Source organism: Scyliorhinus torazame, chromosome 9 (assembly GCF_047496885.1).
Source record: "Scyliorhinus torazame isolate Kashiwa2021f chromosome 9, sScyTor2.1, whole genome shotgun sequence".
Classification (NCBI taxonomy): domain Eukaryota; kingdom Metazoa; phylum Chordata; class Chondrichthyes; order Carcharhiniformes; family Scyliorhinidae; genus Scyliorhinus; species Scyliorhinus torazame.
In genome coordinates this window covers 215,364,312-215,377,599 of record NC_092715.1, presented here as the reverse complement: position 1 = coordinate 215,377,599, position 13,288 = coordinate 215,364,312, and the positions used below count along the sequence as shown (strand labels likewise).

The 13,288-nt window shown below is 45.1% G+C and overlaps 1 protein-coding gene across 2 annotated transcripts in view; it reads left to right on the top strand.

The window, feature by feature from the left end:
* Positions 1-13,288, top strand: part of rcl1 (RNA terminal phosphate cyclase-like 1) — a 65,057-nt gene that overhangs the window by 25,627 nt on the left and 26,142 nt on the right. For both annotated transcript variants that reach the window (XM_072517098.1, XM_072517099.1), the window contains exons 3-5: positions 2,422-2,597; positions 4,388-4,462; positions 10,386-10,510. In XM_072517098.1, the coding sequence (XP_072373199.1) occupies positions 2,422-2,597; positions 4,388-4,462; positions 10,386-10,510 (376 nt within the window). The remainder of the gene's footprint in view (positions 1-2,421; positions 2,598-4,387; positions 4,463-10,385; positions 10,511-13,288) is intronic.

The following is a 13,288-nucleotide window of genomic DNA, read 5'->3' as shown; positions in this document are numbered from 1 at the left end:
ACATCCTTCCTCAGAGAAGGAGATCAAAACTGCTCACAATACTCCCAAGCGTGGCCTCACCAAGGCCCTGTACAATTGTAGCAACACATCCCTGCTTCGATACTCGAAACCTCTTGCAATGAAGGGCAACATACCATTAGCCCTCTTTACCGCCTGCTGCACCTGCATGCTTACCTTCAGCGAGTGGTGCACAAGGACACCCAGGTCCCGCTGCACACTCCCCTCTCCCAATTTACAACCATTCAGGTAGTAATCTGCCTTCCTGTTTTTGCTTCCAAAATGAATAACCTCACACTTATACTGCATCTGCTGTTGGTTGCCCACTCACCCAACCTGTCCAGATCTTACTGTAGGGATCCTACAGCATCCTCGTCACAATTCACCCTCCCACCTAATTTGGTATCATCTGCAAACTTTGAGATGTTACATTTTGTTCCCTAATCCAAATCATTAACATATATTGTGAATAGCTGGGGTCCCAGCACCGATCCCTGTGGTACCCCACTGGTTACTGTCTGCCAATTTGAAAAGGACCCATTAATTCCTACTCATTGTTTCCTCTCCGCCAACCAGTTTTCTATCCACCACAATACATTTCCCCCAATCCCATGCGCTTTAATTTTGCACAATAATCTCTTATGCGGGACTTTGTCAAATGCCTTCTGAAAGTCGAAATATACCACATCGACTGGCTCCCCCTTGTCGACTGTACTGGTTACCTCTTCAATGGGGAAAGACCAGAACATGTGGGCGTGGTTGGCTGGGCCTCCTTGGCACCGCTCACATCTATCCTCCACCTCCGGGAAGAACCTACTCATACAAGTTCTTGTTAAGTGGGCTCTATGTACCACTTTTAGTTGCGTCAGGCTGAGCCTTGCGCACGTGGAGGTGGAGTTGACTCTATGCAGTGCTTCGCTCCAGAGTCCCCACCCTATTTCAATCCGCAGGTGGTCCTCCCATTTCTTTCTTGTTGCGTCCAGTACGGTGTCGGTCCTTTCTATCAGTCGGTCATACGTGTCGCTGCACTTCCCTTTATCTAGGATGCTTGCGTCCAGTAACTCTTCCAGTAATGTCTGTCGTGGCGGTTGTGGATACGTCCTTGTCTCCTTTCGTAGGAGGTTTTTGAGTTGCAGGTACCTTAGCCCGTTCCCCCTGGCTAGCTGGAATTTCTCTGACAGTTCGTCCATTGTTGCGACCCTGCTGTCCGTGTATAGGTCCCTGACTGTCAGTGTCCCTCCGTCCTGTCCCCACTTTTTGAAGGTGACGTCAGTCAGCGCTGGTGTGAACCTATGGTTGTCGCAGATGGGAGCTTTGTCCGACATTTTGGTCAGGCCAAATTGCTACCATAGTTGGTTCCAGGACTGGAGGGTGACTATCACCACCGGGCTGCTGGAGTATTTTATGGGTGGGGATAGGAGTGCTGCCATGGCGAGGGCCCGGGGGTGGTCCCCTTGTAGGAGGCCTCTTCCGCGCACACCCACTCGGCTTCTGGCCCCTTGACCCCCCCCCCACCCCCCCGGCCTTGGGGATGTAGATCAGGATGGACCTAAGTAGGAAGAGGTACCTGGGCAGCATGTTCATTTTGATCGTCTGGACACTCCTCACGAGGGAGAGTGGGCGTGTGTTCCATCTTTGCAGGTCCTTTTTTTACTTCCTCTGTCAGACTGGTGAGCTTCCATTTGTGGATCCTTTTCCAGTCATGGGCTATTTGGATCCCCAGGTAGCGGAATTTGTGTCAGGCTTGTTTAAACGGCAGTCCCGTTAGTGCTTGGGTGTACCGGGAAGATCTCGCTTTTGCTCATATTGAGTTTGTACCCCGAGAAGGTGGCAAACTCTTTCAGGAGCACGATGATTCCGTCCATGCTGCTTTGTGGGTCTGAAATGTAGAGGAGCAGGTCAATTGCATAGAGTGAGACTCTGTGCCTGTCACTTTTTTCTTATTCACTTTTCTGCCTTTTGCTTTTGTCCTTGCTCCCTCTTTCTCTGACTCCCTGCATAGCTTCCCATCCCCCAGGCATATTAGTTTAAACCCTTCGCAACCGCTCTAGCAAATAGATGGGACATCAGTTCCAGTCCTGCCCAGGTGTAACCTATCCAGTTTGCACAGGTCCCACCTCCCCCAGAACCAATCCCAATGCCCCAGGAATCTGAAACCCTCTCCCTGACACCATCTCTTCAGCCACGTATTCATCCTATATATCCTGTCATTTCTACTCCTGAGATCACTACCTTTGAGGTCCGATTTCTTAACTTCCTTCCTAGCTCCCTGTATTCTGCTTTTAGGACCGCATCCCTTTGCATGCAAGTGAGAGACATAAATATGTCTACTTTGATATGTTTAGATACTCTCAGAGAATGAACGTTGCCAGTCTTTTTTCATGTTTGAATGAGACATTTTGATGGATCTCTTTGTTTCTTCAGGTACTACACTGTATTACCAACCAGGTATTCTACTTGGAGGGAAGATTGAACATGACTGCCACCCCCAACGTTCCATTGGCTATTACCTGGAAGCCTTGCTCTGTCTAGCTCCTTTTATGAAGAGACCATTAAAAGCCATCCTGAAAGGCGTCACCAATGATCAAACAGATCCTTCTGTAAGATACAGTTAAACTGATAATGAGAAATTTGAAGTGCTAAGCCTGAGCACTTGACCAAACCTATCTTACCCATTGATTAGGAAGTTGGGTATTACGGATTCTTTAAACTTTGATTTTGGTGATATTGATAATGTGTGTATTTTCCCATCCATTTTCACTGGCAATGCTGACATTAATTATCCATCCATAGTTGTTCTGGGAAGGTGATGGTGGACCATCTTGCTGAACTCTGGCAGTGGTTTGATGCAACTGAACAAATTGCGAGACCACTTCAGAGGGCTGTTCACTAATCCATTACTGTATGAGTGTCATCACATTTGGCCTGACTGAGTACTGTTTCCTTCCATAAAGGACTTGAGTAAACCTACATGACTATCTGACAACATTGAGGTCACTTTCAGTGATCGCTGTGTCTTATTTCCAGGTTTCTAAAACTAAATTCAGATTCTCAATCGATCTTGTGGGATTTGAAGTCATGCTACCTGCCGTACTGGTTCAAGTCTCTGGATTATTTGTTTAGCGAGCTTGCCATTCTGGTTTTGGCCTTAATTAAAGCCATGGTACTTTATGCTGCGACCTGAGGCAATTGCAATCCACTTACTCCTCATCCACAGTCCTCAGGATGGGAACTGTACTATCCACAGTCAATTAGCTCGGGCTGTTCCTTAAACTCAGTTGTATAGTTGAAGGGCTTGAGGTCCTTGGTAAATTCTCACTCCATAATCATACCTTGAAATGTAATTAGAAGACTTACCTTTCCATTTTGATCTTATCTTGATAAGTATCAACAGTAGGTCACTTACCAAAATCCTTTCCGGGACGTCCAAATAAACATTCATTTATTTTTGGGGATCTGGGTGTCACTGCAAAGGTCAGCATTTGTTGCCCATCCCTTATTGCTCTTAAACTGAGTGGCTTGAAATCCCTTCTCAGAGGGCAGCTGAAAGTCAACTACATTGCTGTGGCTCTGGAGTTGCATGTAGGCCAGACTAGGTATGGATGGTAGATCTCCTTCCCTAAAGGACATTAGTGAACCAGTTGGATTTTACAACATTCAATGATGGTTTCTTGGTCACTGTTACTGAGACTAGCTTTAGTACAGTGATAACGCGGTGGTCAGTACAGTTGCTTCACAGCTCCAGGGTCCTAGGTTCGATTCCTGGCTTGGGTCACTGTGTGGAGTCTGCACGTTTCCCCCCGGTGCTAGCGTGGGTTTCCTCCGGGTGCTCCGGTTTCCTCCCACAGTCCAAAGCTGTGCAGGTTAGGTGGATTGGCCACGCTAAATTTCCCTTTGTGTCCAAAAAGGTTAGGTGGGGTTATGGGGATAGGGTGGAGATGTGGGGTACTTTTTCCAAGTGTCGGTGCAGACTCGATGGGCCAAATGGCTTCCTTCTGCACTGTAAATTCTATGTCTATATTCCAGGTTTTATTAACTGAACTGAAATTCCACCAGCTGTCATGGTGGGATCTGAACCCGTTTTCCAGAGCAGTACTCTGGGTCTCTGGATTACTAGTCCAATAGCAAGCTGTTTGATCAGTCAAGAAATTTAGCAAAGGTACTTCACACAGTGGTGAAAATAAATATCCACTGACCTTTCAAAATAGCATTTAGCTTTTCCTTTTTATTTCAGGAGTAGCTATAGCTAAAAGGGGAAGTGCTTTGAATATATTTAGATGGATTTTGTTCTGTGTGTGAAAAACATTACTATCTGGTCATTCCATTCACTGATATGAATTCTAGCTTTTCTATCAACTTAATACTTTTATTCTGTGTGTTTTATTAAAAGGTGGATACTCTTAAAGTGACGGCTCTCCCCTTAATGCAAAGGTTTGGTGTAGATGGTGAAGGGCTTGAACTAAAGGTAAGAAAACCATCTTACTCATTTTTAAGGTATATCTTTTCCCTTTTTTTCACACTGGTAGAATTTCACTTGTACAGTCAGTGACAGCAGATTAGGCCAAAAATGAAAATTTACTGAAGCAATTATTCGGAACAGCAGTGAATGAACTAATTTTGGTTGAACTGAATTAATGTACTGAGCACCTTTTTGGATAATGTAAATAATTACCATAACTTTAAAGTTGATTAACCTTAAATTTTAATTTGATTACACCCCTGTGTAAATGCCCTGGGACATATTGCTAGGTTAAAGATGCTTTATAAATGCAAGGTTGTTGTCTCAAAGACATCAGAAGATGGTTGAGTTTGGATAGAAATTTCCAAAGAACTCAATTATTCTAACAATACTGGCAACAATAATCCATGGCCCTAGTATTGAAGCAGATAAACATAACTCAGTGCCTGGCAGTTTTGAACCTAATGTAAGTTATTCTTGCTCCGTTGCGATTCTCATAGAGACCAATAACTTTTAAAAGATAAATATATTTCCCAGTGACAGACACCAAAATCTCTCACACATTGACCAACATTACCTAGTAGGCAAATAATACACTGGACTACAGTAAAGATGTTCCCTAGTAACTTCTTAATAGAACCAAAATTCCCATGCCATGTTTATGCATTATGTCCCATTCATAGCAGATACCTGGCCTTGTATTTAAAGTACCAAATATCTCCCAGTGATTCAACAAACTCTGCCTCGCCAGGCTGAATTTTCCAGTATCCTTTTAAACAAAGTCCCTTTCATTCGACCTTCTGAACGTATTTGAATGAGCTTCCGGCAGCAAGGCACCCACTGGTCATTCTTTGGTCTTCAACTCTCCACAACAACTGGTGCCCCTTTGATCAGGGATTCCGTCCTCACCAGCGCTCCGCTTGGTAATTAATCCGAAAAGAGTCCTTTGTTCAGCCTGGCATAGCAGCAGCTGCTTTTGGTGTGACTCAGAGCCCTGTTGTCTGCACATAGCAAGGATAGCTGCTTCTCCCTTTGTGTGCAGGTGTTAAAGCTTGCACCTGGTTTTCAATACGACTTGACACAGACCCCTATCCACATGGCTACCAGATCACATGGGCCGTCAGTTCAGTACAACTTCATGCCATCCCTCATTCCAGGACTCTGTTTTACCCTAAAAGACACAGTTGAAAATATAACCATTTTATAAAATCTAGTGATCATAACAGCCGACTTGCCCAAAAATCAGTTGCTCAGCAGATTGCAAAAATTAAATAATTGCACCAAGCTTTGATAAGCAGAGAATTTAACTCTCCATGGTCTGTTCAAGTCATGACTCTTTTTTTGGGCTGTGACATTTTTAATTTTTATTCTAATTGTTAAGTCAGAATAGTGTCATTTTACTGGGAGTGGGGGAATATTAAGTTTTGAAACTACATTGGTATGCAGAAACATTTATTGATGAGTAGCTACTTCATCTGGTGTTGAATAAATTCAGTGCAATACTTAAATACAAGGAATAGGTTGGACTTTTGCATCAGTTTTTACAGGCGCTATCGGTCATGGTGGGGTGTTGCAGCTTAATGAATGTAAATATTAAAGATAAATTGTTGTGGGCGGCACGTGGCACAGTGATTAGCACTGCAGCCCTACGGCACTGAGGACCCGGGGTCGAATCCCGGCTCTGGGTCACTGTCCGTGTGGAGTTTGCACATTCTCCCCGTGTCTGCGTGGATTTCACCCCCACAACCCAAAGATGTATAGGTTAGGTGGATTGGCCACACTAAATTGTCCCTTAATTGGGTAAAGAAAATAATTGGGTACTCTAAATTTATTCAAAAATAAGATAAATTGTTATTTAAAATTTAGTTGGCAGAGGTTATTTAAAGGACGACAATGCACTTATGATTTGCTGAGCCACTTGTGAAAATGTTATTTGCTTCGGCTTTTGTATTCATAGGAGCAGAAGTAGGCCATTCAGCCATTCGATACGATCATGGCTGATTGGACACTTCAGTGCCTTTTACACACGCTGTCGTCATAGCCCTTTGTTATTGTCAGTTTCTGCTTTAAAATAACCAATGACTGAATTTGCACAACCCTCGAGTAAGGAACAAAGATTCACAATCAAGAAATTTTGCCTCGTCTCAGCCCTAAGTGGCACCCCCCTTATTCTGAAATTGTGCCCCTGGTACTAGACTCGCCAACCAAGGGAAGCATCTAACCTGCATCTACCCTCTGTTCCTTCAAATATTTTGTACGTTTCAGTAATTGCTTTACATCTCCCTTGCAATACACATTCCCGTCTAGCTTTATATCATCTGTGAACTAGGAAATATTAGATTTGGTCCCCACATGCAAATGATTTGGGGCAGCACGGTAGCATTGTGGATAGCATAATTGCTTCACAGCTCCAGGGTCCCAGGTTCGATTCCGGCTTGGGTCACTGTCTGTGCGGAGTATGCACATCCTCCCCGTGTGTGCGTGGGTTTCCTCCGGGTGCTCCGGTTTCCTCCCACAGTCCAAAGATGTGCAGGTTAGGTGGATTGGCCATGATACATTGCCCTTAGTGTCCAAAATTGCCCTTAGTGTTGGGTGGGGTTACTGGGTTATGGGGATAGGGTGGAGGTGTTGACCTTGGGTCGGGTGCTCTTTCCAAGAGCCGGTGCTGACACGATGGGCTGAATGGCCTCCTTCTGCACTGTAAATTCTATGTAAATCTATGATTGATCTATATATTGTGAACAGCTGGGGCCCAAGTACTGATCCTTGTGGTACCCCACTAGCCACACCCTGCCAACGTGAGAATGACCTGTTTATTTCTACCATTTTCTGCCTGCTAGCCAATCCTTAATCCATGACAGTATTGCCTCCTATCCCATATGCTTTTATTTTATCAACCTCCTGTAGGGGACTTTATGAAAAGTCTTCTGAAAATCCAAATATGTTATGACCATCTTTCAATTTTGTTGGTAACATCCTCAAAAAACTTCCAGTTTGTCAAACATGATATCTCACTTGTAAATCCATGCTGACTATGCCCAATCAGATCATGATTGTCCATTTATAACATTCTTTATAACAGATTCTAGCGTTTTCCCTACTAATGTAAGGCTAACACGTCTGAAGTTCCCTGTTTTCTTTCTCCCTCTCTTCTTAAATGGTGGGGTGACATTTGGTACCTTCCTATCTTCAAGGACCATTCCAGAATCTATAGAAATTTGGAAGCTGGTCACGAATTCATCCACTAGCACTGTAGCAACCCCTTTCAACACTCTGGGATGCATAATATCAGGTCCCCGGTGACTTATAAACTTTCAGTCCCAATAATTTCTTAAATATAACTTTTTTTAAATGTATTTTTATTAAAAACGTACATTAAAAAAGTTACAACACATAAACAATTCAGGAAACCGGCTTCCTAACAAACGACTATACAGTTTGTGCAAATCTTTCCCCTTTTTCACCTTTCTCAGCGACAAATGTAACTTTCTAACTTATACCCATTTTCTTCAACTCCGCATTCACCCTATTCTCTTGGCTCTCTACATCTGGGAGATTTCTTAATTTAAAAAAAAAAAATTTAGACTACCCAATTATTTTTTTCCCAATTAAGGGGCAATTTAGCATGGCCAATCCACATAACTTGCACATCTTTGGGTTGTGGGGGTGAAACCCACGCAGACATGGGGAGGGAGATTTCTTAATTGACAAAAGTAATCGCTTTGCTTCCTGCCATTTCTCCATTCCCCACTATGAATTCCCCTGACTCTACCTGTAAGCGGGTGGCACAGTGGTTAGCATTGCTGCCTCACAGCGCCAGGGACTCTGGCCTATTCCGACCTTGGGTGACTGCCTATGTGGAGTTTGCACGTTCTCCTCATGTTTGCGTGGATTTCCTCCCACAGTCCAAAGATGTGCAGGTTAGGTGAATTGGCCATGCTAAATTGCCCCTTAATGTTCCAACGGTGTGCAGGTTAGATTACAGGGATTGGGCGGGGGAGTGCAGAATGCTCTTTCAGGGGGTTGGTGCTGACCTGATGGGCTGAATAGTCTCCTGCACTGTTCGGATTCTACGATGATTCTAGCATTTGTCTTCGCCAAATGCTTCCATTTTACAGACTAATAGAAGTTTTTGCAGTCTGTTATAAGAACATAAGAACGAGGAGCAGGAGTAGGCCATCTGGACCCTCGAGCCTGCTCCACCATTCAATGAGATCATGGCTGATCTTTTGTGGACTCAGCTCCACTTTCCGGCCCGAACACCATAACTCTTAATCCCTTGATTCTTCAAAAAACAATCTATCTTTATCTTAAAAACATTAAATGAAGGAGCCTCTACTGATTCACTGGGCAAGGAATTCCATAGATTCACAACCCTTTGGGTGAAGAATTTCCTCCTAAACTCAGTCCTAAATCTACTTCCCCTTATTTTGAGGCTATGCCCCTAGTTCTGCTTTCACCCGCCAGTGGAAACAACCTTCCCACATCTATCCTATCTATTCCCTTCATAATTGTATATGTTTCTATAAGATCCCCCCTCATCCTTCTAAATTCCAACGAGTACAGTCCCAGTCTACTCAACCTCTTCTCATAATCCAACCCCTTCAGCTCTGGGATTAACCGAGTCAATCTCCTCTGCACACCCTGCAGTGCCAGTACGTCCTTTCTCAAGTAAGGAGACCAAAACTGAACACGATACTCCAGGTATCCTTTCTCAAGTAAGGAGACCAAAACTGAACACAATACTCCAGGTGTGGCCTCACTAACACCTTATACAATTGCAGCATAACCACCCTAGTCTTAAACTCCATCCCTCTAGCAATGAAGGACAAACTCCATTTGCCTTCTTAATCACCTGTTACACCTGTAAACCAACTTTTTGCGACTCATGCACTAGCACACCCAGGTCTCTCTGCACAGCAGCATGTTTTAATATTTATCATTTAAATAATCCCTTTTGCTGTTATTCCTACGAAAATGGATAACCTCACATTTGTCAACATTGTATTCCATCTGCCAGACCCTAGCCCATTCACTTAGCCTATCCAAATCCCTCAAGCAGACTTCCAGTATCCTCTGCACTTTTTGCTTTACCACTTATCTTAGTGTCGTCTGCAAACTTGGACACATTGCTCTTGGTCCCCAACTCCAAATCATCAATGTAAATTGTGAACAATTATGGGCCCAATGATCCCTGAGGGACACCACTAGCTACTGATTGCCAACCAGAGAAACACCCATTAATCCCCACTCTTTGCTTTCTATTAATTAACCAATCCTCTATCCATGCTACTACTTTCCCCTTAATGCCATGCATCTTTATCTTATGCAGCAACCTTTTTGTGGCACCTTGTCAAAGGCTTTATGGAAATCCAGATATACCACATCCATTGGCTCCCCGTTATCTACCGCACTGTTAATGTCCTCAAACTGTTATGCTTTTTGCTCGGTAGCATTCATATTTTGTTTTCCTTTTCTTTATCAGTTTCTTTGCCTTCCATTGCTGTATTCCAAAAACCTCCCAATCCTCAGGTCTACTACTAATTCTGGCAACTTTATATGCCTTTTCTTTTAATCACCTCCCTCTGCAATTTAGAACAGTTCCTTTTGCTTGAATGTCAATGGGTTTGGGGTTTAAATTATAAGATTCTTTACTTTAAGATAGAAGTGGCCCTAAATCAGTGGTGTGTTTATCCCCACCTCCATCCACCACCACCTCCAAATTCCATGCTTTCTGTAATTTGGACTCAAATTTGGTAGTTGCCTAAACAAACAATGTGTTGCAAACTAAACATTCAGCTCCTTTGAATGTGATGATAGCCTTATTTAATCTGTCAAAGGGACTCAGGATATGAAAAATTAATTATATTACATGGTGTTACCTGGGTTATTTGTAATTAAAATACAGGTTTTATGTTTGCTTTGATAGGTAATTCGGAGGGGCATGGCCCCTGGAGGAGGCGGTGAGGTGATCTTCTCATGCCCTGTGCGGAGGTTTTTAAAGCCTATCCAGTTAACCGATCCTGGCAAAATCAAGCGGATCAGAGGTGTAGCGTATCCTTCTGAATGCACATGGTTCTGTACATGCAGTTCATCCCCTTTGTTCAAACTTCATTCTCTTCTCTTAATTTGCAATCAGTGCTTTATAAAAGCTCATGATTTGGGAGGGAGAGGAAGAAGAGAAAGCAAGTTGTTATTTCATTGATTTTTTTTCTTTTCCCTATTCAGGAAGTAAATGCTCCCTTATTATTGTGACGGCTCCAGGTGCATAAAGTTGTTTTGAACCATATGAATTCTGACCATTTATAACTACAGTGGCATGAGAATAGCATTTGGACAGGTGGAGCAGTCACTTAGGGTTGGAAAGAGGGAGGGAGAACTTGCATTTATACAGTGCCTTTCCAAACTTACCAAAACATACTTGCTGCAGTAATTTAAATACATACGGCAGACAAATCAACTTCCGGTGGTAACCATGGAGGGAGTGGGCGCATATTTGGTGGCTCCTGCTCAAGGTGGATTTTTTTGGTCTTTTCCTGCCCGAGAGCATAGTATTTAAGGACAAAAGGTGCAGGAGTGCCTGGGGAAGGTAATACTTTTCTGGTGTAGTTGGTGGATGGATGTGCAGACAAGTAGTGGTGCAAGAAAGAAATAGCAGCGGGGATCAGGAGAGTCTTTATTTTTGTTTGGGGGAGGGGTGTTGACAAGGGTGTGGTTGGTGTGGCGCAGCTGGGAAGAGATCAATGGTGGTGGACATCCGAGGTGGGCCTGGAGGGTCGCGTGAATGAGCCGGGGGTTGGCCCATAAACTGATATGGCTGATGGGGGAGGCCCCCGACTAGGCTGGTCACGTGGAACATGAGAGGGGTTGAATGGGCCGGTCAAACGGCCGCGTGTGTTCATGCATCTGAGGAGTATGAAGATAGACTTGGCTTTTTTGCAGGAGACGCATCTGAAGCTGGGGGACAAGACGAGGCTGAGAAAGGAATGGGTGGGGCAGGTGTTTCATTCGGGGCTGGATCTGAAGATGAGTGGGGGTTGGCGGTGTTGGTTAATAAATGGGTTGTGTTCAAGGTGGAGAGTATTGTGGTCGATCCAGGGGGAGATATGTAATGGTTGTGTGGGAGGGAATGCCGGTGGTCCTGGTAAACGTTTATGCCCCGAATTGAGATGCCATGGATTTTACGAGGCATGTGTTTGGAGAAGATTCCGGACTTTGACTCTCATCGGTTGATTTTACGGTCATGGATTCGAGCTATGACCGGTCGAATCCCAAGTCGTCAAGGTGTTGGAAGTGGCAAAATGGCTGACGGTTTACAGAGCGCATGGTTGGGGGGGGGGGGGGGGGGGGCAGGCAAAGGAGTTTTCATACTTCTCACTTCTCCCATGTGCACCGGGTGTACTCCAGGATTGATGTTTTTTTTTGTTGGACAATACGTTGCAGGCGGGGGTGGCCGACTTGGAGTATTCGGCGATTGTGGTTTCCGACCATACACTGCGTTGGGTGTATTTGCGGAGGAGTGGGGGGCAACGCACGCAATGGTGGCTGGATGTGGGGTTGCTAGCGGATGAGATGTGTAATCGGGTGAGGGCTGCCGTTCGGGATTCCATGGAGCTGAACGACACGTGGGAGCTCACAGCTGCCACGCTGTGGGAGGCATCAGGGGGGTGTTAATATCAATTTGGGTGCATAGGGAGAAAACGGAGTGGGAGGCTGGTGGATAAGATTTTGAGGGTGGACAGGAGATATTTGGGATGGCGCCGGAGGCAGGGTTGTTGAAGGAGAGGCAGAGTCTCCAGATGGGGTTTGGGCAAGTTTCTACGGGGAAGACGGTAGGGCAGTTGCAGAAGGGCAGTGTATGAGAATGGGGAAAAGCATAGTAGGATGTTGGCCCATCAGTTAAAAAAGCAGGAGGCAGTGAGGGAGATCGGTAGAGTTAGGGTGGTGCCCCCAACCGGGGAGGAGGGGATGCAGCGGTTCCTGGATGGGTTAGAGTTTCCCAATGTGGAGGAGGGGCTGCTTGAGAGACTGGGGACCCCAATTGGGCTGAGGGGGATGGTATGGGGACGACACAGGCAGGGAAGGCTCTTGGGCCGTACGGGTTCCCGGTAGTTTGGGCTGAACCTGGGATTATTGTTGGTGAGGGCGTATAATGAAGCAAGGGAGAGGGTGGAACTTCCCTCTACATTGTCGCAGTCCTCTATCGCCCTGATTTTGAAGAGGATCAAGGACCCGGAGCAGTGTGGGTGGTACTGCCGATATCACTATTGAATGTGGACACCAAGTTATTGGCAACGGTGTTGGCATCGCAAATTGAGAACTGTGTGCCGGAGGTGATAGGAAAGGATCAGACGTGTTTTGTGAAGGGGGGGCGGTTGACAGCGAATGTGAGGAGACTATCATTAATATATCCATGTTGTCTTTGGAGTGGGAAATGATGGAGGTAGCGGTGGCGATGGACGCGGAGAAGACGTTTTAAAAAATATATTTTTATTCTCCATTTTCACATTTTCCCTCAAAAATTACACCCTACCCACAAACCGAAAATGGTAACAAATACAAAATCAATCCCCTTAACAAAACCAACGATCCCATCCTCCCACTACCCCAAAAAACGGCCCATCTGTCAATATATGCATCCAGTAAAACAAACCCTTCCACAGTGGCAACAAAAAAAAAGGAGTCCGGGACCACCCATGGTCACCATTGACCTAGAGTCCCCCCCCCCCACACACACACACTCAACGCCCTCCAACCTCCGAAAGAGTACCCTACATGATACCCAAGAGTGGTCCCCCCCCCCCCCCCCCCCCCCCCCCCCCCAGTCTCCAA